This window comes from Dendrobium catenatum, unplaced genomic scaffold, assembly GCF_001605985.2.
Source record: "Dendrobium catenatum unplaced genomic scaffold, ASM160598v2 fragScaff_scaffold_1016, whole genome shotgun sequence".
NCBI lineage: Eukaryota > Viridiplantae > Streptophyta > Magnoliopsida > Asparagales > Orchidaceae > Dendrobium > Dendrobium catenatum.
In genome coordinates, this window is record NW_021319478.1 from 931,192 (window position 1) to 959,191 (window position 28,000).

The 28,000-nt window shown below is 39.2% G+C and overlaps 1 protein-coding gene across 1 annotated transcript in view; it reads left to right on the top strand.

The window, feature by feature from the left end:
• The first annotated feature begins 17,536 nt into the window (after positions 1–17,536).
• The window catches only part of LOC110105834 (14-3-3-like protein 16R), an 18,396-nt gene continuing 7,932 nt past the window's right edge, over positions 17,537–28,000 (top strand). The window contains exons 1-2 of the mRNA XM_020835486.2: positions 17,537–18,131; positions 18,231–18,353. Of these exons, the coding sequence (XP_020691145.1) occupies positions 17,649–18,131; positions 18,231–18,353 (606 nt within the window). The 5' untranslated portion in view covers positions 17,537–17,648. The remainder of the gene's footprint in view (positions 18,132–18,230; positions 18,354–28,000) is intronic.

The window sequence follows — 28,000 nt, forward strand, 5'->3', positions numbered from 1 at the left end:
GTTGAGGGCATCAAATGTCTTCTTGCAGGCTAAGAAATGAGCCATCTTGGAGAAGCGATCAACCACCACCATGATCGAATCTGATCCGCGTTTAGTCCTTGGCAGCCCGAGTATGAAGTCCATACTTAAGTCCTCCCAAATTGATTGAAGAACCGGTAAGGGCGTGTACAGTCCCGTATTTTGAGCATTTCCCTTGTACAATTGGCATATTGGACACCGTTCAACGAACCGAACGACATCCCTCCGCAGGTGTGGCCAGTAAAACCTGCTTTGCATTTGCTCTAATGTTTTAGTTCGGCCGACATGAGCCGATAAGCCGCCGCTGTGTAATTCCTTGATCAGGTGTTCTCGCCAGGAGGACGCTGGGACACAGAGCAGGTTGTCTTTGAATAGAAAATTATGCCGAATTGAGAAATCTCGGCACGGTCGGGACGGGTGGTTGGTCAGCTGATTCCATGGGTCCGCAAAGTCGTGATCTGTAGCATACAATTCCTGTAGAGCTTGGAGGCCCGGAGCATCAACCTGCAGTTTGGTTAGCAATGCGGTGCGGCGGCTGAGTGCGTCCGCCACGCGGTTTTGCGCCCCTGATTTGTGCCTTAACACAAAGCTGAACCGCTGTAGGAAAGTCAGCCATCTAGCATGCATCTTATTGATGGTTTTCTGGCTGTTGATGAATTGTAAGGCATGATTGTCGCTGCGTAATACGAAGTCCTGGTGGAGAAGGTAATGCTCCCATTGTTTTAAAGCCCGCACTACAGCATATAGCTCCTGTTCGTAAGCAGACCAGTTTTGGCGTGCCGGGCTCAGCTTCTCGCTGAAGAATTCAATTGGTTTATCTTCCTGCGAGAGGACGGCTCCCACCCCTACCGCTGAGGCATCTGTATCGACATGGAACGGTTTGTTGAAATCAGGGACGGCGAGTACTGGGGCAGATGTCAAGGCTGCTTTCAAGGTGCTGAAGCTGCGCTCTTGTTCGGCTGTCCACTGGAATGATTTGCCTTTGAGACAATTGGTGATCGGGGCCACGATAATACTGAATCCTCTTATGAACCGGCGGTAGAAATTGGCCAATCCAATGAAACTTCGGACTTCCGTCAATGATCGTGGTGCTGGCCATTCTGTGATGGCTTGAATCTTCTGAGGATCCGTATGTACTCCCTGCTTAGAGATAATAAAACCCAGGAAATGCACTGTCCCTGTAGCAAACTCACATTTAGGAAGGTTAATGTAGAGCTTGTGCTCTTGTAAAATAGCAAGGACATTAGAAAGGTGAACACGGTGCTCCTCAATAGATTGGCTATATATGAGAATATCGTCGAAATAAACAACACAGTACTTCCCGAGCACGGATTTGAGGATTTCGTTCATGAGTCGCATGAACGTTGCCGGGGCGTTGCAGAGGCCGAACGGCATTACCCGCCATTCGAATAAACCATCCCTTGTCTTGAAGGCTGTCTTCCACTCGTCCCCTGGCCGGATACGTATCTGGTGATACCCGCTCCGAGGGTCCATTTTCGAGAAAATAGAAGCGCCGGCTAGCTTGTCCAACATGTCTTCAAGGCGAGGTACAGGGAAGCGGTACTTCACCGTAATTTTGTTAATAGCCCTACTATCGACACACATACGCCAACTGCCGTCCTTCTTAGGCACGAGCAGCGCGGGGACAGCGCATGGACTGAGGCTGGGTTGGATCAGCTGTTTGCTGAGCAGGTCTTCGACAATGCTCTGCAGCGCGGCGTGTTCTCGGGGACTCATTTTGTAATGTGGGAGGTTTGGTAGATTGGCCCCTGGTTGAAGATCGATCTGGTGTTGTAAGTTTCGCAGTGGTGGTAGCTCATTTGGAAGTTCCGCCGGCCAGACTTCTTTGTAACGGTCCAGAATGTCACGGACAGCCATGGGGACCTCTGTGTTTACGCTGGTCCGAGAATTGGCCGAAGCAATGAGTGCTAGCAGCACCGAGTCCTCTTTCCAGGACGTAATAAGGTCGCGGCCAGTTACAATGAACATTGTTGATTTCCCAACGGGGTCCTTCTCTCCAGCACCAGCGGGTCGGGGCAGTAGACGGATTTGGCGCTGCTTCCATTCGAAGGTGTAGGTATTGGCACGTCCATCATAGATAGCTCCCACATCAAACTGCCAAGGCCGACCGAGGATTAGGTGGCAGACGTCCATTTCGAGCACATCACAAAGGACTTCGCAGACGTAATTCTTCCCAATTGAGAAGGTCACTCGACACATCTCGGTCACGGCAATCTCTACTCCTTTCTTTACCCAACTTATCTTGTAGGGATGAGGATTGCGCGTCGTCTTAAGCCGTAAATTCTGCACAACCGAGCGGGCCACGATGTTTTTATTTGAATACATGAATATTTTGATATTTGAAAATTTACGTGGATAAAAATTTAAAATATATATAATATGTAATCTAATTACGCACGTGGATAGTATTTTGAATGTTAATGTAGTACTTTATATACAAATTTATGCATAAAAATTAAATTATGGGGCATATTTTTATATGAGATAATACCACATTTATTTTGTATAATATAATAGTTGTCTCAAATAAAATCCTATATAATATGCTTATTAAATTTTAGCTATAGTTATTATTTATGAAGTATAATTAAATACTATTTCTAGCAAAACTATATTTTAAGTTTAAAAGAAAAAAAAAAGCTGCTAATTCTAATTTTCAATAATTATGAAAAAATACATTTTATGAATATAATTTTAAAAAAAAAAATCAAATAAGCTGAAATAAATAAATTCAGGTATTACCGGCAAGTGAATCCAAAAGTGTTGACTTGTTGCATCCAGATGGGCCCATAATGATAAGCAACTGTCCCAGATGGGCCAATCCAGCCCAGTAAGAATGTCATAATTTTTTTGAGAATCAAACAGTCTACAAATCTTGTATGCTTATAGTGAAAATGAGCGGCTCCATAAAACAAATCCAAAATCACTTGAATTTGAGCAATTAAAGTACTTAAAAGTTGAATTAATTGTTGATCAAATAATTTGATATAAGCCGTCCAATGGAATGTTATGATATTTTAACTAAATTTGTCAAAGTGTTTACTTTAAAAGTATTATAAATATATCTACATTCCCTACATGAAGGGAATTAACCAATGATCACCTCCTGGGAACGTCATTGCATGACTATCATTACCCAACCACCATTGCTTGACAGCTATTTTTTGATCACCTTCACTCGATTGTCATCATTCTACAACCAATTACGGTCACTAAACTTTCATTGTCAAGCTTCCATTGCTCAATTATCGTCATCCCACTATCGTTGCCTAACTACAATTGTTCAAAATTTTCGTATGACTAATATCATCAAATTATTGTATCTCTAGCATTCTTTTACACATTTGCATAAATACTCTCAGAGTAACAGGAATAAAACAGATTCGTAATTACCCGTTCCTGTTGCCACTGTATTACCATACTTTAATTTCCTTTATATACCTGTAAATTGGCTCTGTAAATGCTCAAGTAATAGAATTCTTTTCCCGCTTATCTCTCTCCCTTTTTCTTGGTTTTGAGATTCAAGATAGCTAAACATTTCTACATGGTATTAGACAAGGCTCACTGATCCAGGGAAATCAATGGCCACCTCCGGTCTCTCGCAACCCTCTGAACAAACCGAGACAACAACCGCCTCAACTCTGGCGATCTCTTCCTCGCTCAAGTTCGTCCTCTCGAATCTTAAAAATATTGTTCAGAATCCTCTCTCTGCTGATAACTATCATCTATGGAGGTCTCAGATCTTCAAGATCTGTCGTGCCAATGGGTTTTCATCATTTCTTGATGACAAAAATCCCATACCATCACTGTCTTCTACTCAATCCGATGGCACAACCACGGCAAATCCAGAATATGCACAATGGCTGCTCACAGATCAGAATCTTGTAGCAGCCATCTGCTCTACAATCTCGACATCCATTCTACCGTATGTACTGCACCTCGATTCATCGTCGGCAATATGGCAGAATCTTGAAACTCGATTTCAATCTACGTGTCGCTCCAAAGTCATACAACTCAAGAATGAGTTGTATCACATCTCGCTCAAGAACTCAACAATGGTACAATATCTCAACGAAGTCAAGACTCTCATTGATCATATAGCAGCGGCCAGATCCAGCATCGATCCAGAAGAAATAATTTTGCATATCCTAAATGGATTACCTCAGCAATATCAGTCGTTTAAGACTACCATTAGAACCATGGTTACACCACTGAGTCTTGATCAAATCTACTCTCTGCTCATAAGCGAAGAGATCTACATTGCTTCCGACACAGCTCGATTCTTGGCTCCTGCTGATCCATCTCAAGCGCTGTTCAATACTAGGGGATGCGGCCGCAACCGAGAAAAATCTCGCTTCACACCAAACAACAATAACAATTCTCGTGAACATCCCGTCACAACTCTGCCCATATGCTAAATATGCTCCAAGAAGGGACATACGGCGCTAGACTGCTGGCATAGACAGAACATGGAATATGCTCCAAGAACGGCCAAACCTCCAAACAGGGCAATGGTGGCTGATACCTCGACACAGTACACTGACTGGTATCTGGACTCCAGGGCATCCACCCACATGACCAGAAATATGGACAAGATGTCCACTGCAGCACCATACAGTTGTAACGCCCCAAGATCTAACTTGGAAAGAATTTCAAGCAATCCATCAACAATTTACTAGAGCTATTTATAACTTCAATCAAACAGTCTAGCAAAATCTATAACATTTAAAACATCAATGTTCAAGTCGATTCATTCCTCAAAAGATCATATACAATACTCAGGAACTACACTATGAACTGACATCTATACAGTCCTGAGTACAAAAGAATATCTATAACCAAAAAGGACAAAAACCTGGAGATTCCTGATCAACCTCAATCTCCTGCTCCCTTACTCTGACCTGAAAATATTAACCACATATAATGAGCTCCAAAAAGCCTAGCAGGTCACCTAATACCTACAACTGAAATCAAAGCACGGTACAGGCAACAATATGCATGTCAGTCAATCAAATCCATAACAGTCTATTGCACATGGTCAATGAATCTATACAAATATGGAAATCAAATCAGTGGTCAATGCAGCGGTAGAAGAATCAATAAACAATAGGAAGAACTCCATCAAGCTCACTCAATACACTTCAAATCTCAGAAGAATTCGTAGACAGTAGAAAATCAGTCGATCAGTCAAATCAATCATATCAAATCGAATCAATCAAACAATACTATCTGGTCAATTAAATCGATCGGTATTAAATCATAAAATCAATACAATAAAGCCCAGTCTATACTAGCAATGAATCACATGCAGCAGTTCAATACAGTATAGAAATAATAGTATCAATGAATCAAGAGATGAATCCATAGTATAAATGAATCAATTACAGTATCCATATCTATACAGTATCTATAACAGTAGCAATGCGTAGTGACAGAATATAAATATCAATGAAATCGCACGATAACAGTAATTCCGTAAATCCGTCAGTAAATCCAAATCAATAAAGCAATAAATCCATCACGAGTTAATGTCGTACACATGCATTTCAATACAATAGTCTTACTGAACAAGTACGATCACTTGCTATTCGATAATCATAGTGCTGTTGTAGAAATCCATATATATATCCGTTGGTTCAATAAGAGTCGTCACTCTGTGCCCGTCGGCATAAGAATCTCCTTATCCCTCCCAATTGTTATATCAATGATCAATAGTTTAAAGGAAAGCCCGTCGGCCTACCATCCTGTACAGGTCAAGTCAATCTCCAACCAACGGTTCAACCAGGCTCCACTTGTCTTTCAGTATTCAGTATTAGAACAGTATAGCAAATCATATTCACATTCATATGCATATCAATTCAAATCATCAATTTCAGAAAATCGGAAATCGTATGAAAAATCCAGCGGCATAACGGCAGTATACGGAATTTACACAAAATTTCCTAAAAATCACAATTTACCAAATTAATACAGAACGTGCACGACAACATTATAAGACTTCTATTCTATTGAAGCAACATCAATCAATAACCTGATATTTATCTATTCGATCAAAATCGCATAGAACCCAAAATAACCGGTAGAATCGTTACAAAAAATACTCAAAACGTGTAGAAAAATCATATCAATAACATATCAAAAGTTGTGCGGTGAAAATTTCGTCAATACAAAATGGTGCGTGTTTATCGGTAACGAAAACACAATTCTGTACACAAAACGACCAAAACTCAACATCTTCGAAAACATAAATAGGATTCGGAGTCCTTACCGCGAGATAAACAATCCTTCCAACAACAGCGACGGATGAAAAGCGCTCCGCAGCCTCCGAAATCCAGCTTTTACTTTGCTTTCCTTCTCTTTCTCTCTCCTCGGATATTTTGTTTTAAAAAAAGATTTTTCTCTCTCATCAAAACGAGCAGATTTTCTTTTAAAACAAGCCTGATCAGCCCGGACGATCGCCACATTGTCCAGGACGATGTGAACAAAATCCAATCGTCCAGGAAGATAATTAATTTTCTCAGACGATAAAAACCCTTACTCACTGACTTTTGCCATTCACGGATCGTCCCAGGATGATCCAAAATCAGCCTGAACGATCTTGGAAGGAAAATCAGATCTTGGAAGGCAAATCAAAGGAACGAGCTCTCACAACAGTGGTCATGATGGAGTCATCGTCGACGATGAGAGATCGGTTAGCATCGAAAACTCCGATCGTGGGTTGCTACCAACTCCCTCACGTAAGCTTATTCTTTCTCAAATCCTGCACACTACCGCTTTATATTATAATCTTTTATCCATATCCTTGCTAACTAAGGATAATAATATATCCATAACTTTTAATCCAAATGGTTTTGTATTTAAGGATTTACAGAACAATCAAGAAATCTTTAGGGGACCGTGTCAAGACGGGCTCTATCCGTTGCGAACTCCGGCTATCTCCCAACCTCAACAAGCGCTTACCTCAGCTGCCATGAATCTACTCTGTGGCATGAAAGACTGGGACATCACAATGCCAAAACACTCGCTCGGATAGCGTCTACAAATCCGTATTTACGTATTACCAGTCATTCTTTTTCCTGTCATTCTTGTAACAAATCCAAGAATCATAAACTTGGGTTTCAACATGTAGCTACCAGGCAATCGTCTATTTTACACTTACTGCATTCTGATGTATGGGGACCGGCCTTGGTTCCCTCACACACGGGCAAGCTTTACTATGTGATTTTTGTAGACGATTACTCTCGTTTTACCTGGCTTTTTCCTATGACAAGGAAATCAGAAGTTCTAGAGATTTTTGTGCAATTTAAAGCTAACATTGAGAATGTTACATCTCAAAGAATTAAATGCATTCGCACAGATGGCGGAGGAGAATACTCCAACGCGGCTTTCACACAATTTCTTAACAAGAATGGCATCTCTCACCAACTATCATGCCCCTACACGCCTGAGCAAAACGTTGTGGCGGAAAGAAAGCACAGACATCTCATTGAGACGACAAGAATTCTACTTGACTCGGCCTCAATCCCATATCAATACTGGTCGCACACTACGCTAACTGCTAACTATCTTATTAACATAATGCCTTCACCTAATACTAACAACTTATCTCCATTTGAATTATTTCATAACAGGAAACCAAATTACAATGAACTTCGCATTTTCGGATGTGCGCGTTTTCCTCACACTCCGGCGCAATTCAGGAACAAATTGCAATCGAAGTCTCCTGTATGCATATTTATGGGATACTCTCAAAGACATAAAGGGTACAAGTGTCTCAATATTAGCACTAACAAAATCATAATATCCAGAAATGTGATGTTCGACGAACAACATTTTCCGTTCACCAAGCAAGAGCAGGTTAAACCAATACAGTCACCTGAAGTGTCTCAGTTCTTTCTCACGCCAACATCCCTTTTACAGCAGTCCTCGGTTCCTCCTCAACCTACAACAAGCACAAATACTATACCGCAAACTTCATCTGCCAATGACTCACCTGAACAAATCATTCCAAACACTGAATTACAAACAATAAACATCACCACCTCCGACCATGCTGGACATCCTATGCAAACGCGCCATAAAACTGGTTCGCTAAAGCCTCACGTTCGTCTCAACCTATTTCACAAGAATCCAGATAATCCTATTAATAAAGATCCCACATCATTCAACGATGCCAACAACATCCAGAATGGAGGAGGGCTATGGCATCAGAATTCGTTGCATTACAGCAATAGGGGACATGGACGTTGGATCCACGACCCAAAGATAAGCAAATTCTGAGCTATCGGTGGACATATAGAACTAAATTTCACAACGACGGATCCATCGCCAAACATAAAGCATGGCTAGTTGCTCAGAGTAACAAACAAGAATACAGATTGGATTACATAGAGACGTTTAGTCCCGTTGCCAAGCTACCAACTATATGCATTCTCCTCACTGTTGCATTGCAGAACAATTGGCTCGTACATCAACTCGACGTTGCCAATGCGTTTCTTCACGGTAATCCACTGAAACTGTGTACATGAAGCAACCGATCGGATTTGAAGATGATCGAATTAAATACGGACTATGTCTGCTTACTTCGCAAGGCGCTCTATGGACTCAAGCAAGCACCAAGGCAATGGTATAATACCTTTACATCGTTCTTGGAAACCATCGGGTTTACACATAATAGCTCCGATCCATCGTTACTCATTCTAAACCGTGACAATACCAAACTATTTCTCTTAGTGTATGTTGATGAAATACTCATCACTGGCAACAACAAACAAGCCATCAGTCTAGTTCTTCAGCAACTAAACCGCAAATTCACAACGAAGCATTGAGGGGAGGCACATTCTTTTCTTGGAATACAAATTACATGATCGACGGACTGCTATTTCCTCTCACAACAGCCGTATACTTAGTCGATCATCGAAATGGCAAAACTTACCAAATGCAATCCGTTGGCCAATCCTACTTGCACGAAACTTCCTCCAGACTTCAGCCCCAAAATTTTGCTGGCAGATTCGCACCTATACAGACAAATTACCGGCTCTCTGCAATATTTAACACTCACTAGGCCGGACATTGCCTATTGTGTTAATTTATTATCTCAGCATATGCAACAACTAATGCCTCAACATATTTATCTGCTCAAACGACTCATTCGTTATCTTCAAGGTATGTTAGACTACGACATTCCGATCACTAAATCTAATCTATGTCTTACATCTTTTTCATATGCTGATTGGGCGGGGGATCCGATCTCAAGAAAATTGACATCCGGTTTCTATTCATTCCTCGGCAATACACTAATTTCTTGGACAGTAAAGAAACAGAACACAATTGCAAGATCCTCAACCGAGTCGGAATATCGAGCGCTAGCATCTCTTATCGCGGACATCATCTGGCTTCGGCAAATACTATCCAATTTCGGAATTCCACAAACTATTCCAACGAACGTCTTCTGCGACAACATATCAGCCAAATAATTCGGTGTTTCATGCAAGAACGAAACACATTGAGATAGATCACAGATTTCTCAGGGATCATATTCTGCATAACACAATACGACTTCTACCAATTAACACAATGGATCAAGTAGCTGACATCTTCACCAAAGCATTATGTACATCACGTTTTCAAAAACTGAGGCGCAAATTGACGATCACCTCCGGTTCATCAGTTTGCGAGGGGATCTCATAGCAACGGGAATAAAACAAATTCGTAATTACCCGTTCCTGTAGCCACTGTATTACCATACTTTAATTTCCTTTATATACATGTAAATTGGCTCTGTAAATGATCAAGTAATAGAATTCTTTTCCTGCTTATCTCTCTCCCTTTCTCTCGGCTCTGAGATTCAAGATAGCAAAACAATTTCTACAAATACAAACTTAAAATTTTGCATTCTCTAATTGAGAGAGAGCAAACATTTGTAATATATCTTTTATTTTCGAAAATTTTGTGATTAATGTTTTTTTTTTAAGTCGGTAAATAGGAGGCATCAATGCCTAATAAGATGTGACTTTGTTCTATTTTAGATGTCCTTTAAACTCAACAGTTTTGGAGAAAATATTCATTTTCTTACTAGCTTAATTTGCTATTAAAGTTATTTTTTTAGGACTTTAAAGCTCTCTTATGAGGATTTTCTCACATTTTTTACACATTCTTCTTAAGAACTTATTACAGTCATGACGAAAATCTAATAAAATGATAGAAAGAGTGAGAAATAAGAAATAATAATAATAAAAAATAAACCATTTTCTTCTCTATCTATTCTGTTTCTTTCTGCTCTGTTCCTACACAGCGTGCTCTTCTACATGGTATCAGAGCGGTGATTTCGATTCCTGGCTATGACGACGGACGCATCTTCGTCCTCTCAAACTCTCGAGCAAATGGATACTACGAGCTCCGCTCAGCCCTGCATCTCTTCCTCCCTCAAATTTGTTATTTCTAACCTCAAGAACTTTGTCCAATCTCCCCTCTCGCCCGATAATTATCCGATCTGGGGATCCCAAATCATCAAGATATGCTCTGCAAAAGGTTTTGAGTCTTTCTTAGATCTCAAATCCGTCATTCCTGAAGAACTGAGTCAGGACTCCGACGGCAAACTCAGCTCCAATCCCAAATACGCCCAATGGCGCCTCACGGATCAAAATCTTGCCGCCGCCATCTGTTCTACCATCACCGCCTCGATTCTTCTGTATGTTCTTGATCTCATATCCACCAATGCTATCTGAAATGTTCTTGAAACTAGATTTCAAGCAACAAATCGATCCAAAGTTATTCAACTGAAAAACGAGCTTCATAACGTTTCGCTCAAGAACTCCTCCATGACCGAGTACCTCACTACAATCAAAATCTTGGTCGATCGGATCGCGGCTGCTGGATCTCGCGTCGACACTGAGGATATCATCTTATATATCCTCAATGATCTTCCGCCCTCCTACCAGTCATTCAAGACGTCCATACGAACCATGATCACACCAATCAATCTTGATCAATTATATTCACTTCTCATCAGCGAAGAAATTCACGTCTCATCTAACGCTGCTCGGGCCTCTACCGTTGCATACCCCTCCACAGCTTTGTTCTCCCACCGTGGCCGCGGACGTCGTAGCCGCGGTTGTTCCTCCTCAAGCGGATCACACAGCTATCGGCAACAAACAAATCCAACCATTTGTCAGATATGTCTCAAGAAAGGTCACTTGGCGGCAGAATGTTGGCACAGGCTCAATTCGAACTACGTACCATGAACGCCAACACCAGCGACCACAGCTCTTGTCGCTGCACCTACCGATGCTTACACCGATTGGTATTTGGATTCGGGAGCCTCCTCCCATATGACATGTTCGCCGGATAATCTCTCAATCTCCTCGCCTTAAACCGACAACGACGGCATCACTCTCGGCGATGGGAGCTCGGTTAGCATTGCAAACTTCGGTAAAGGGTTGCTACCGACTCCCTCTCGTAAGATTAATCTATCTAAAATTCTACATTCTCCTCATCTTAAATATAATCTGTTGTCTATCTCTCAACTAACCAAGGATAATGATATTGAAATTATTTTTTATTCCTCTAGATTTATTTTCAAGGACTTGACGACTCAGGAAATCATCCTCCGAGGACCATGCCGTAACGGGTTGTATACCATCGCCAACACAACAGCATCCTCTACCAATCAAGCCTTCAACACAAGAACTCACGGCTTTAATCTGTGGCACTCCAGACTAGGACATCCTAATAACAGAACACTGGCTCGCATTGCATCTCTCTACCCCGAGCTCAAGATCAGTCCGCATATTATACCGTGCTCATCTTGTAACACGTCTATGAGTCACAAATTATATTTTGATCTTTCTACTAATAGAAAACAATCTCCTCTTGCTTTAGTTCACACTGATGTCTGGGGTCCGGCACCTACGCAGTCTAATACTGGCTATCTCTACTATGTTCTATTTGTTGACGACTACTCGCGTTTTTCTTGGCTATTTCCTATGCATAACAAATCCGACGTGTATAACATTTTTATTAATTTTAAGAACAATATAGAACTATTAACCAATCATAAAATTCAATGCCTTCGGACCGATGGTGGAGGCGAATATCTTAATCATAAATTGCTCAATTTTCTTTGCTCTCAAGGTATATCTCATCAAGCATCCTGCCCTTATACTCCGGAGCAAAACGGCGTGGCTGAACGAAAGCACCGGCATGTCGTCGAAACAATGCGCACTCTTCTCCACCAGGCGTCGGTTCCCTACAAGTTCTGGCCGGATGCAGCACTCACTGCGGTGTACTCATAAATTGCATGCCCTCCCCAAACACCGATCACAAGTCTCCGTTTGAACTGCTATACCGTAGCAAACCCGAGCTCAGTCATATTCGTACATTTGGCTGCGAGTGTTTTCCTCACATCCCGGTTAAGCTTCAACACAAACTACAACCAACGGCGAAATCTTGCATTTTTCTTGGATACTCCGACATATACAAGGGATACACGTGTTTGATTCAGAAACTAATCGCATCACTACCTCTCGCCATGTTACGTTCAATGAGCTCTCCTACCCATTCTCTCACAGTGCTGCTGTCTATACTCCGACTTCTGGTGACATATCTCCCTCTCTCTTAATACCATCATCTGCTGCTCACAACTCCCAGGTAAATTCGTTAACACCCTACACCACCCTGGAGGTTCCAGCAACTATTCCCATCGCAAGCATTACTCCGTCGTCTGGACCCAGCATTTTCCCAGCTGATTCCTCACCCGAACCTGTTATTCCCATGGCTACGCACAAGCAACACCCTATGGTCACGCGTACCAAAACTAGTTCGTTAAAAACTCGACAACGTCTCAATCTCTTTCATACTAATTTTTCGGTTGATTCTAATGCAGATTCCACCAATTTCAAAGACGCTTACAAACATTCTCATTGGAGGCAAGCCATGGCCTCTGAATTCTATGCTCTCCAACAACAAGGACATGGAGTCTCGTACCGTGTCCCCCACACTCGTCTATTTTAGGATGCAAATGGACGTTTTGGACAAAACGTCATGCAGATGGTTCCATTGTCAAACACAAGGCGCGACTTGTTGCTCTCGGAAATCATCAGGAATATGGTCTGGACTACACAGAGACGTTCAGTCCAGTTGCAAAGCTTCCCACCATTCGCATTCTTCTCACTATTGCCCTCCACCATGACTGGCCGGTACACCAATTAGATGTGGCTAACGCATTCCTTCATGGTACGCTTTCGGAGACAGTCTATATGCAACAACCCAAGGGATTCGAAGACTCCACGCATCCAGATCACATATGTCTCCTTCACAAAGCCATCTACGGACTCAAACAGACCCCGCGACAATGGTACAACACGTTCACTTCTTATCTCGTATCGATTGGATTCTCTCATAGTACCTCAGACCCGTCGTTGCTCGTGTTCCACAAATTGCAAACAAAAATTTACCTTCTCATATACGTCGACGATATTTTAATCACGGGCAACAAGCCGGAAGCCATAACCGATATACTGGACCAACTTAGCGGCAAATTTGCCATGAAGCAGCTTGGAGAGGTTCACTCCTTTCTCGGTATCCAAATTGATCGAACCGCTCAGAGATACTTTCTGTCACAAAAGGTTTATGCGACATCTATTCTCCACTCCGCCCAACTCCTAGACTGCAATTCTCTTGCAAATCCTACGTGCACTAAACTACCGCAGGCTATACAATCCGATCCAACTCTGTCCGATCCCATGCTATACCACAAGATCACAGGATCTCTCCAATACTTGACGTTAAGTCGCCCAGATATCTCCTACAGCGTAAATCGTCTCTCTCAACATATGCATCAACCTACCGGAGCACATCTTTCTTCTCAAGCGTCTTCTTCGCTACCTCAAAGGTACTCTCGACTTCGGTATCCCTATCAAAAAGTCTAACTTGTCTCTCAAATCTTTCTCAGATGCGGATTGGGCGGGCGATCCTAGCTCACAGAAATCAACGTCCGGCTACTGCTCCTATCTCGGTGACACGCTCATCTCCTGGACCGTCAAGAAACAAACAACAGTTGCCCGGTCATCCACAGAGTCCGAATATCGCTCCTTGGCAGCCCTTGTCGCAGATGTTATCTGGCTTCGTAGAATTCTATCCGACTTTGACAATACTCAAGTGCATCCCACAAACATTTTTTGTGGTTCTGTTTCTTTCTGCTCTGTTCCTACACGGCGTGCTCTTCTACAATACTCGATCTATATAATTTCTTGATAGGATTCCATTGTCATGAATTTTGATAGTCTTCACAGATGCTTCTGTTTTACTGATCTATATGATTTCTTTATTGATCAGATAGTATTGTGACGATATATGATTTCATAATGATTATTTGTTATTTTATTGTTTCGACATCCGCAATAGTTTATAAATTTCACCGTTTTTGTACTTCACCATTTTTCCAATCTTCCTAATGTATTGATTTATAGGCTTGCATGTATTTTACTGTTTCTACATAGATCTATGATCATATTGACTGCTATTGTTATAAACTGATTGAAGACATGCATATTATTTCTTTGTCGTACTTGAGTTCAATTATAAAATTAGTGATCTGCTAGACTTTTTAACTTATTATACATGATTTAAATGATTTCAAATCAACGAAGATGATCGAGATTATGAGACTAATCAATTCCCGAATTTATCAGATTTTATTATTATGTATTTCTTATTATGCCAGCTCATAATAAGTTGCATATAGTTAGAAAAAATATTATAATCAACATGTTTTCATTTATAAAAATATCTTATAATAATTGTATTTCAATTCATACAGTAGATCAATACCTGTAAAGAAGATATCTTCATGTCGAATACGACGTGACTTCCTTCTTTTTTAGGATCTCTTTTAACCTCATCGATCTTCCTTGAACAAAATCTCTATTTTCTTCCAAGCTTTTATCTTGAATCTCTCTCTCTCTCTCTCTCTATATATATATATAACTTTTATTTGGTCCAACTAGGTACAAACTCGGTACAACCCGATCCGGAACGGACCCAGGATGGCTCGGTATTTCTCGATTTTGCTAAGTATTGCTCGGTATTGCTAAGTATTGGTCGATTTTGCTCGGCAATAACCAATACCGAGCAATGCCGAGCAATACAGAGTTGTACCGAGTTTTAGAAAAACTCAATACAACTCGGTATTGGTCTTCACAGAGCGGTATTTCTCATTATTGCCAAGCAATACCTAGCAATACCGAGCAAATACCGAGTAATACCTCGCAATACGCGAACATAGCATTCCCGGGTTCCGGTCGTCGGGCCGCGCGGTAAAAAGTAAGAGCACATCGCGAAATGTTATTGGCGGCCGAACGTAGCTCTATGTCCGGTCAGAGGACGTAATAATTGTTCCTTTATATAAGGGCAACAACGAGAATCTTTAATTAAGCTGTAAATTTTGTTGTCATCATTGTAAATTCGACTGTGAGGATCTCCTAAACTCCATAGGACAAATTTTGGAGCTTAAATCTATTTAGACGTGGCTATTAAGAAGGCATTTATGAATTATGATGCAAGATGCAGTATAGCGATTTCAGTATGTTGTTGCTCTTCACCTTATAGAACTTGGCTAACATCCTTTCAAGGCATCGTATGTTTGTGGATCAAGGATAACTTGAAGTATTTTTGTTCAATCTAAGACTTCATTTGCGACAGCTTCTTCACTGGTTTCTAAAACAACTTCTTAATACAAAAAATTTTCGAACAAAAAAATTTTCTACTGAAAAGTTGCTTTAGAAAATAATAAGAAATCTGTTCTAAATGAAGCCTAAGACTTGCACCTAGACCTCCTAAAATGGCTAAATAAAAAGAAAGATTTAAGATTTTTTTTTCCTTGGCAAAGAGAAATGACAAAATTTCAGAAGATGCACACAAAATGTGTGAAGATATTTTGACTCCATTTTTCTCAAAGCTTAATGTCGATGAATGCGATAGACAATAAGACCAATGCACAATATCAACGAACATCACCTTTGAAGCTGATGCATGCGGCCGGCACATGACATTGCTTATAAGGCTGAAGCATGAAATTGAAAATAATGCTGATGCATGCAGACTTCATCGCTTGCAGTCGTTCATAGTGTCAATGCACATCATTGCCTATAAGATCTATGTTTAAACAAAAGCTCTGATTCCCTACTTAAACACTGATATTATATTAGACTTCTTGGTCTTTTAGCATGTTTCCTCGAGGAGAATAATCAAACATATCTCAAAAAAGCTTTTGATCGAAGACGACTCAAATGATTAAAGGCTCCGTCAACTTTTGTTATGGAATACATCATCCATGATTTATACCTACAACATTTTATCAATATATTCTTCAATTAGGAGAACATAAATAATTTAATTATAATCAATGGCATATACTAGTTCAATTATTTTAGCCGGTCAAATTATGTAATTTTTCTCATTTATAGGGGTTTAATATAAAATTTAAGTATTTTTTTTTATAACTTTTATTTATCTCTATGTGTTGAATCTTTATATGAAATTAAAATTTTAAACCCTCTCTATCTATTGTCATTAATATTCTAGCATGTAAACAAGTAATATATCTTAAAGTAAATGTAAGATATGCATTGCCATAAGTTATTAATGTAATATATTTTAAAAATTAAAATAATTATTATAAAAGATGAATGCACAAATTAAGAAACAATCTAAATATAAATCCATCCTTTTTGGCAAAAAAAATAAAAAAAATAAAAATTAAGAAAAAAATATTTTTTTAATGTTTAATCACACTAATAAAAAAATGAACAAATTTTAAGGAGCGTTATTAATATTTAAATTAGTTATAAAAACATAATATAAAAATAACTTAGAAATAGGAGCGTGGTATAAAAATAATTTAGAAACGAACAAATTAGTCAAACTTTATTCACCAAATAGTTTTGTGTTTTTAAAATGCACCAAACTATCTGGTGCATTCTATTGAATATATCAAATTGTCAAATTATTTGATATAATCTAAATGATTTGACTAATTTGTTTCATTTTAAATTATTTTTATATTATGCTCTTAGAGTTAATTTAAATATTAATAGTCCTCCTTAAAATTTGATCTAAAAAAATAGGTGAAATTTTTTCTTTTCAAATGTTTATAGCACTTTATACTATTATGTTTACATATCTAATACCTAAAATTTTAATATTACATACATACCACCCTATATTATTTTAATATCAAATATGCCACTCATATTTCATTCATATCATTCATATATTTTATTTCTACCACTCATATTTGATATGCAAATGAACTATGAGTGGTATATATGTAATATTAAAATATATTTGATGTGTATGAGTGATATATATGTAATATTAAAATTTTAAGTGTTAAATATATAAATAAAAAAATATAAGATGATATGTATGTAAATCTTTCATTATAATGTTGAGTACTTTCCAGTTGTCCTTCCCAAAAGGCCAAAACGGCTCTCATGGATTCCGAAATCCGTTCCTTTTAAAATGAAAAACTCGCCTTTTTCTCATCTGCCCTCTCCCCTTCTTCTCTTTCTTCTTACTGGCTTCTCTCTTCTCCGGCGACTTCGAAAGCGATGGCAGCCTCAACGAGAGAACAAAACGTCTACATGTCTAAGCTCGCCGAGCAAGCCGAACGGTACGAAGAAATGGTGGAATTCATGGAGAAGGTAGTCAACTCCCTGCCCGACGGCGAGGAACTCTCAGTCGAGGAGCGCAACCTCATTTCCGTCGCATACAAGAACGTTGTAGGCTCCCGCCGTGCCTCTTGGCGCATCATCTCGTCAATTGAGCAGAAGGAAGAAGGCCGAGGAGCTTCCGATCGCGCCGCTGCTGCGCGTGACTATCGATTGAGGATCGAGTCCGAGCTGTCCTCGATCTGTGCGGGAATCCTTCGATTGCTCGAATCGCGGCTTGTTCCCTCCGCCGTGACTGCTGAATCCAAGGTATTTTACTATAAAATGAAGGGCGATTACCACCGATATCTCGCGGAGTTTAAAAGTGGTGACGAGAGGAAGGAGGCGGCTGAGAACACGCTCTCGTCTTACAAGGCGGCGCAGGTAAGTGGCATCCCGATCTGTTGCATTTGATACGAGTTAGGGTTAGGGTTAGGCTAAGGTTTGAAACTTCGATCTTCTTACGGTATGTTGATATGCCAGGATATTGCTGCGGCAGAGTTGCCCCCGACTCATCCGATCCGGCTTGGTCTGGCGTTGAATTTCTCCGTGTTCTACTACGAGATCCTGAATTCTCCAGACAGGGCTTGTAATATGGCTAAGCAGGTTAGAAAGAATGTTTCTTTCTATTCTTCCATTTCCGTTACTGTATTGTTAAATGTGTTAGGGATCACCTGTTATTTCCTAAATTCTAGATTTGTGGCGAAGGAGCGATTTCTGCTGTTGATGATATTATCGTGGAAATTTGCTAATATTTTTTCAGCTGCTGATCTTTATTAGCTTGACGTATATGTTATTCATATATTTCTAGTATTGCTACCTTAGAAAATACGTTGCAGATTTTGTGATTATTTAGTTTTGGTTTATTACTGAATAAATAAGGCTTAGAGTTAATTTTCTGTCATGAGTGTAAACAGTGAAAAAAAAGAAAATTTTGGTTTATAACATTTCCTTTTTCTAAAGGCGTTTTTTACTAAAATGCACGTCGTGCACGATTGTATCGAAATACCATTCTGGAGATATTTGTGAAGTTGGTAGAAGTTGATTAAGGATTATGCCAATTATTTCTAAAAAAATACTTTTTTATTAAAACAAGTTTTTTATATGGATTTTTTTACTCTTGCATCTGTATTGTTGGCATGAGCTGTTATTCCATTTGTTTTTCTACCATAAGCTTCTCCTTCAATCAGCTTTCATTCAAGTAGAATAGATTTTTCTATTTGAAGTTCTGCTTAACTTATCTTTCAGTTTTTTTTTTTAAGATTCTCATAGAAGTCAACTTGGACATTTTTTCTCGTTGATACTCAGGTGGATGAGTGGATTTACCTTTAGAGACGGATACAAAATGAGCATATATGTGAAAAGGTTGAAGTAGCTTCAGTGGAAGATAAGATTAGAGAGAGTTGCCTTAGATGTTTGGTCACATAAAATGACAGCCTTCCGATGACCCGGTTAGGAAAGTAGATGTATTAGATTTGACTTATATTAAGAAAGATAGAGGTAGACCTAAAAAGACTTGGTTAAAAATATTAGAAAAGATCTTTCTTTATTAGATTTAAATGAGAATTTAACTTTTAACATGACATAATGAAGAAAAAGGATTCATGTAGCTGATCCCACATAGTGAGACAAAGGCTTGATGTTGTTGTTGTTGATTATGTTTATTTCCATCAACCTTTTTTTAAAACGTTGATGTGGAATAGAAGATTGTCTGTGATAATGATGTAGAGTGATGCCACGTGAAATTTGTGAAAGCCTTGAGGAAATCAATGAAAAGAAAACAGGACGAGCAATTAGTCACAGTCTATAAGAGCAGGAAGAATCATTTTATGTTCCATTTTTATTCTAATAATCATAATCCACCAAAGTAAAACCCTTGAATTGTTATTTATAATAAACTAATAAACTATCCTGCAAGGCTAAGTACTTAACTTATCCTAAACTAAAAAAAAATGATGTTATTGCCCCTCATAATTACATAAAGGCAAGAGACTAATTATAAACTAGCAAAAGAAATGCAATAATAATGACTTACCATACTATGACATTCTTGTCTTACATCAATCCTCTCAGGGAAAAGTATTTCAGAGACTAGAGGAAAAATTGAAAGGTATTCTGTTATTGTGCCAAGTAGTGAAATATTACTCGTTAGGAGCTCAACAGTGATAAAAAGATTCAAAGGATTCAAACGGAAATCTATCCCGATCAGTAAGAAATGAAGGGGCTACTTTGCCATTATTTTTTTTTTTTTTAAAATAAGCTTTCAAAACACTCTAGGGGCAATTGCAAGCTTGGGCTAATCAGTTTGCCCGTTACTTTTTGTTTTCCTTAGAATGTAATTTGGAGCCCATTTGATTGCTTTTGTTTGAAAGCTTGTGTCATGAAAATGACAGCATTACAGTTAGGGGGGTTTGTGAGATTTGGAACCATTGTTGATTACTAATTACATCAAACAAAATGATGAAATTTTATGCGTCTCATCATTTTCTATTATGTTCTCTGCCTGGAATTGACCAAATGGGCTCTGAATGGGCTGGATTTCATGGTTTGGTCTTATTTGTCAACACCCAATATTGATCTGGTCGTGGCCAATTCATTCTATGTTGCTTATTATGCTATGGTGCCCATGTCCTTTGATTTTATATCCGTGATCTTTCCATATATCTTTTTATTATTAGCATATTTAGTTATTTATGAGCATGTTTTGTTGCTGTTATCCCTGGGGTTTGCTAAAAGTTTGCAAGTATTATTCGATGAATTGTATGTAGTGTCCACATAAGAAAACAAAAATTGAGCTTAATGATCCCTTGAATTTAATTTTCCAATGCCTTGAATTCCTTTCAATTGGACGCTCCATTTCGGCTTTAAGTGCTTTTTTGCATTCTCTTGGTTAGAAAGTGAATATAGCTGAGTATGTCCATCATGCATGAAATTTTGACAGAAGTATTGCTTTATAAGACAACTGAAGCTGATACTATTGGAGTTGTTGTCCATATATTTTATTTCTCATCCTTGTTATTCAGTTAACTTTAATTTTAGATTTGCTAGAAATCATTTATTGATAACCGAAATTAGTAGAAGTCAATGAAATTCTTATACATCAGTGACTTGCCATTTTGATGAGGACGAGCTAAAAAAAAAGAACTTCGTAGTTTGCACAGATCCATTTTTTTTAATAGAGACTTTCTTACCTTTTCTTTAGGCATTGAATTGTACATTTGCAATTGCATATGCAATCTTGAAATCTGAATCTAATATTTTGACATTACTCTCTATGATCCCTCAAGTTTACCACTTTTTTTCTTACTGTCTTCTTTCCTATGACTGACTACTTCCTTGCTATATTTCTTCCTTACTAAGACTCTTTTCATTTTTGGCTAATTTGACCGAGCAACATGCAATTTTCGCCTATATTGTAATCTAGATTTTCATGTATGTAATTCGTGTAACATGTTATATTTGATCATATATTAATGAATTATAAATACTTACTGTTTTTGTCTCTTTATTTTAGTTATAAATAAGAGCCCCAAACATTTAATATCCATTTGATGATTTAATAAATTTTAGATTTTCTCTCAATACTTGTGTTGTCCGATCTAGATTTTTTAAGCGCTCTGAGAGTCTTCACATTTACTTCCAAGAGCAAGTTTCCATATACTAGTATGATGTCCAAATCTTTTATTTTAATTTTCATCCTTGTTCTTACTATTAATTTATTTAGTGGTCCTTTCATTGTATGAATATTGATCATTATTGAAATTTTATTTTTGTTTACTGTTTTTATTGCAAGATTTTAGATCCTAACGTCCATTATATTTGTTTAAAATAAAAGAAGCATGCTTGCTAATCTTACTTTAAAGGCGACTATCTTTTTGTTAAAATTAAGATTATGTAACTCAATTTTTTTTCTTGTGCTATTTAAATTTGCATCTCAAGGTAGGCTACATTAGCGAGTTATATACCCTAAATCATTCTTCATTTGATTGGTATTAAAACTTATGACTGTGTTATCATGATAACTAAAAGTAGAATATAATACTTGTGTCAATAAAAAAACACTAAAAAAATCCAACTTAAATAGAATTTGATAATTCATGATTCTGAATAAGCACGACATGGTTATCATGAGATTTAAGTTTTGTTCATGCTTTTGATGGAAAATATAATGTTGGACCGGGCATGGTTAGGCTAGTACCACTTGGATCGGCCAGGTTTTGTTCCGAGCAGATGCCTGGTCCACCTAGCTGCTATTATGCCTTCCTTGGGGTGGGGCCCGGGGGTTAGTTCAAAAGAAGAAAGGGGTGGCTAGGAGGGAGAATTCAAAAGAGGGAGGGCTTTTTTTGGTATTTTCTTTATGTTGTATGCTCTAAGTAGTTTTGTTTACCATAGGGTTGGTTTCATGTGATTTTTTGGCTGAATTTAGGATTTCGAAGGTTGAGGGGGCTCTAGTCGGTGGCTAGGGATTTGGGACAACGCGATCTTCTCTCTCTAATTGAAGATTCACTTTTATCTTGTTTTTCTTCCTAATAGCATTCAATAAAAAGTTTCTCTTGGGTTCTTCATCATGGTTCTTCTTGTTGTTTTCTTTTGGGATTTGCTGAAATTAAATTTCAGCCAAGAGTTTATTAGTTTCTACAAGCGCTTCCTATCAAATTAATATCAGAGCGGTTTCCTGGGTGAAAATAAAATTCTTCCTCGTTGATTTCTTCTACATTTTTCTCTCCGACCTCCTCCTTGCTGATTTTTACTCTTTGAAGGCCAAATTCACATCAAATTGTTATTTTTTGTTGTTTGGAGCCTATATCCAGGTACTTATAGTAGGAAAAAGAATAGAAGTATTGGAAGGGGAGATTAGACAATTAAAATATGAAATAGTCCCATGGTGAACTTATACAACCAATTGAATGAATTTCAATCATATGGAAACTAAATGATCAGTAAAATAAGGTGAATTAAGTATCTATTGTTATATATTGTCTTCTCCTTCAGAGCCTATTAAACATATTCCAACAGAGAAAAGGATTAAAATAGTCCATTGACTCTTTATGAATGATAAAAATGGTCACCAACTATATTAAATGATCATTTTGTTCACTCAAGTCTTTATAAAGGAATAAAAATAGTCCCATGGTGGAATTATTTTCATACTTATTTAAGGAGTTGAAGGATCAAAATAGACTTTTAATATAGTTGGAGATTATTTTGATCTTTCATAAAAAGTCAATGAATCATTTTGATTATTTTCTCTATCCCGATACAAAAATCTTATGCAATCAAATTTGATTTTATTAAAGAAAACATAGTTCATGAATAACTTTTTGAAAATGAAGTAGATTAAGGCTTCATTTGGAACGGCTTTCTCACTGCTTCTTAAAGCAGCTTTCTAGTACAACAAATAAAACTTTTATTCTAAAAAGTTGTTTTAAGAAGCAGTAAGATAGCCGTCCCAAATAAAGCCTAAGACTTAACATACATAGTCAATATGCTTGAATGGATTTTTAGGTATTGTGGTGCCTGAATTTGTTCCTACATAGTCAATATGCTTGAATCCGCATCTAAGCAAGAGTCAATGCCCAAATTTGAAATTTAGCTTGAGTATGAACAAACCGAACTCATATTTCAAATTGAAAATAAAATCATATTTGAACCTAAATAAGAACTTGAGTTTGGTCTTGATTATGAGCCTGAACTCCCAGTAAAAATTGATTATGAACTGATACTTCTCATTAGAAACTCTTAAATATAAATTTGAACTTGTACTTAAGAGTTGGAAATTTGGAATTGAATGTGAGCTAGAATTATGAATTAAATTGGAACATGTGATTAACTATGAGTGTAATTCACAAAAATAGATTGAATTTAAAATAGAGTTTGAACCTAAACTATGTGACAAACTTGAGTATAATCGTGATTGTAAATCTGAGCGTGAAATGGAATATACTATTAAATATGAATATAAGCAAAGCATACATGTTCGTAGTTGCTGAGTTAATTGAACAAAATGATAAAGTGATTCTTAAATTTGAAAGTTAATTTAGCATGCTATAGGTGAAAAATCAATCGAATAAATGAAAAATGAGTATTTATAAATTCAATCCCCAATAATTTGAATAAGATTAGTGACGATGATGATAATAATGACGACACTTAAGCTTAATGATGTATTTGTTAGATTGGTACGTGATGTGGAATCACCTCTCTTACCAATGAGCTGCAGGAACACCACAATAGGAGCACCTTTTCTCTTACCGTTAGAATGCATATTTCCACTACTTCTCTAACTAATTATAGTACTAGAGGACATTTACACTTTTTCTCTTGTTATGTCACTCTTAGTAAAACAACCCGCATATATGAGGCGGATAGGTGCTTTAGAAGACAGCTTTTGATTATCTGAATATACTGCTTGCTTAGCATTTTATTGTTTTATCGGTTTGCTTGTTATCTATTTTCCTTCTTCTTGTTGCTTCCACAACAAGTTGGTATCAGAGCTTGGAAGGGGCAGCAATGGAGGAGAGCAGTAGACGACCCGCTCTTGGCAAAGGCGCTTTGTGGGAGAATCAATCCCTAATCATTAAACAGTTGGAGGAACTCAAGAATGAGTTTCGTCAATTCACCAAAGAAGTGTGATTGGAGTTTCAAAGTATCAAGGGCAACGGCGGCAATGTTCAACTGCCACAATCCCCTACTTCTCCAATCCATAGAGCAGCTCCTCGTCGGGGTAGAGGCGGTCGACGGACGCGGAATGAGGTGCAAGAAGTATCAGACTCAGACGTCGATCCGGGCTTTCTGCAACAGGAGGATGTGTCGGACCCAGATGAGGGAGACATTCCGCAATATTTTTCACCCCCTCGGCATCGCCATAAGGCTTGGCCGAGACAGCATGGGAAATTTCGGGTAAAAATGGACATCCCATTTTTTGATGGAAAATTACACAGAGGATTTTCTGGATTGGGAACGTGCCGTGGAGACGTTCTTTGAATATATGGACATTCCACAAGATAAGAAAGTGAAGTATGTAGCTTGACGATTAAGAGGTGGTGCGAGCGTGGTGGCAGCAGTTGTTGCAAGCTTGGCACCGAGAAGGAAAGGGCAATGTCCGAAATTGGGTAAAGGATGAAGCAACTCTTGCGGAGTCATTATTTGCCCACAGATTATGATCAAATACTTTACACGAGGTTTCAACACTATATGCAAGGGCAGCGGAGTGTGGGCGATTACACAGGGGAATTTTACCGCCTCAGTGCCCGCAACAATCTAAACGAAACTGCTAATCAAATAGTGGCTCGTTATATTGGTGGCTTGAGGGAAGCCATTCAGGACAAACTTGAGTTGAATTCAGTTTGGTCACTTTCCCAGGCGGTCAACTTCTAAAGGCTGAAATGCAACTCAATCGGCCAATCCGTCCCGCGCCTCAACGTCGCCACTTTAGCGACTTCGCCACTTCGGACAATAGAGGGCAGGGGCCTAATCAGAGCAGCAATTTGAAATCGACTCCTAAGGCATCAATCGTGACCGCTCCGCCTCCACAAACAGGGGATAATAAGGCTATGAATCGCATGAAAGCTCCAGTAAAGGAAAATCCTTATGGCCGGCCAACCACATTGAAGTGCTTTAGATGTTTTCAACCGGGCCATAAATCTAACGAATGTCCGAGTCATCAGCAATTACAACTTCTTGTAGGAGAATCGGAGGAACACACCACCACAGCTGAAGCAGACGATGAGGAAGACTATGAGGAAGTAGCTGGGGATGAGGGCGAGCCGGTTGTTTGTGTCCTCCAGAAATTGCTTCTTGCACCCAATCAAGGCGTTATGACTCAACGTAATGCAATCTTCAAATCTAAATGTACCATAAAGGGGAAGGTGTGTGATCTTCTGATCGACAATGGATGTATCGAAAACATCATTGCAAGGGTCGTGGTTAATGCTTTACAACTTAAAACCACTAAGAACCCAAATCCTTATAGGATTAGTTGGGTTAAGAAGGGTGTCGATATTCAAGTGTCGGAGATGTGCCGGGTAAATTTTTCCATCAGAAAACATTATAACGGTGAGATACTCTGTGACGTCCTGGACATGGACGTATGCCATTTAATCTTGGGGTAGTTTATGATGGGCGGGCTAATGCTTATGCCTTCGAATGGAAAGGCCGAAAGCTCAAGTTGCTGCCAACTACACATCATCCAGTAAACGAAGAAGTGGATCGGAGGCCAGTTCTATGCATCTTCTCTGGCAATTCCTTGCTAAAATCTTGGCGAGAACTGAAAGTTATAATGACTCTTTTAGTGGCAGAAGAAAATCAGGTTGTGGATGTTATAAGCCATCCACAAAAATTACTACAGCTATTGGAGGAGTTCTCGGATACAGTTCCCAACAACCTTCCTAATGAGCTGCCGCCCATGAGATCAATTCAACACCAAATTGATTTCACGCCGGGGGCCACTCTACCTAATTTACGTCATTATAAGATGAGTCCGGCTGAACATTTGCAATTACATAACATCATTGATGACCTACTGGACAAGCAGCTTATTCAGCCTAGCCTGAGCTCGTGTGCAGTGCCGGCTTTATTGGTTCCGAAGAAGGACGGGTCGTGGAGGATGTGTATTGATAGCCGAGCTATCAATAAAATCACTGTGAAGTATAGATTCCCAGTTCCAAGGTTAGAAGATATGCTGGACTTCTTGGCGGGGGCCAAAGTATTTTCAAAACTTGACTTGCGAAGCGGATACCACCAGATCCGCATTAGACAATGAGTGGAAGACCGCCTTTAAAACGCGCAGCGGCTTGTTTGAATGACGTGATATGCCATTTGGATTGTGCAATGCACCGACCACATTTTTGAGACTAATGACCGAGGTCTTAAAGCCACTATTGGGAAAATGCTGCGTAGTCTGCTTCGACGACATACTAGTCTTCAGTCCGTCCTTGGAAGAACACTGGAGGAGTTTAAAAGAAGTCCTTGAAGTGCTTCTCCAACACAAATTGTATCTGAACAGGGCCAAATGTGAGTTCGCCACTTCATCCGTGCATTTTCTGGGTTACATAGTGTCGGTGGAGGGCGTGGGAATGGATCCCAGCAAAGTCATCGCCATTCAACAATGGCGTCAACCCAACACTTTGATCGAGATTTGCAGCTTTCATGGGTTGGCTAACTTCTACAGGAGGTTCATCCGTGGTTTTAGTATAATTATTGCTCAAATTACTGCTTGTTTAAAGGCTAGCACATTCAAATGGGGAGCTGAACAACAACGAAGTTTCAACACTATCAAATCGGCGCTCACTGTGGCCCCGATCTTGGCAGCCCCTAATTTTGACAAGCCATTCCATGTGGATACCGATGCTTCGGCGGTGGGGTAGGCGTTATCCTTTCGCAGGAGGGACTTCCCGTGGAGTTCTTCAGCGAAAAACTAAGCCCAGCCAGGCAAAAGAGGCCAGCGTACGAGCAAGAATTACATGCGGTAATCCAGGCACTTAAATAATGGGAACATTATCTTTTACATAACGATTTCATTTTGTGCAGTGACAACCAAGCTCTCTAGTATTTAAACACAAATAAATATTAATAAGATGCATGCGACGTGGGTTGTTTTTTTACAAAAGTTTAGTTTTGTGCTCAAGCACAAATCCGGGCAGCAAAACAGAGTCGCGGAGGCTCTGAGCCGCCGCTCAGCCCTTCTCCTTCAACTCTAAATAGAAGTTACAGGTTTGGAAGCTCTTAACGAATTATATTCTGCAGATAGGGACTTCGCCATTTCATGGGAGAGATGTTCCACCGGCCAGTCGTTGGGAGATTTCATATTGCGACATGGATTCCTGTTCAAAGGAAACTCATTGTGCGTCTGTTACGCGTAACTTTGGACCGGTCCCAGCTGGACCGGTCCGATTCTACACCCGGCGGTCCAAAGCCGGGTGGAACCTGCCGATCGCAGAAACAGCGGACGAAGGAGCGGGCTAGGCGGCTTTTGAGCATTTCGTTGGAGGGAATTTTTGAATGAAGAGGGTGTTTATGTAATTTGTATCTTTCCTTTTGCTTTAATTAGAGAGTTAAGAGAGAATTAGGGATTATCTTGAATTTGAATTCTCTTTTGAGATCTAGGTTTGTGTGCTTGGGCTCTTGGCTTCGCCGGAGAACTTTGGAGAGTTGTTCTTCCTCTCGGATTGAAGAACAAATTGTATCTTTGCTATTTTCATTGTCTACTAGTAAAATACAAGTGTTTTCTCCTCATCTCCTGCAGTTTTCCTCTA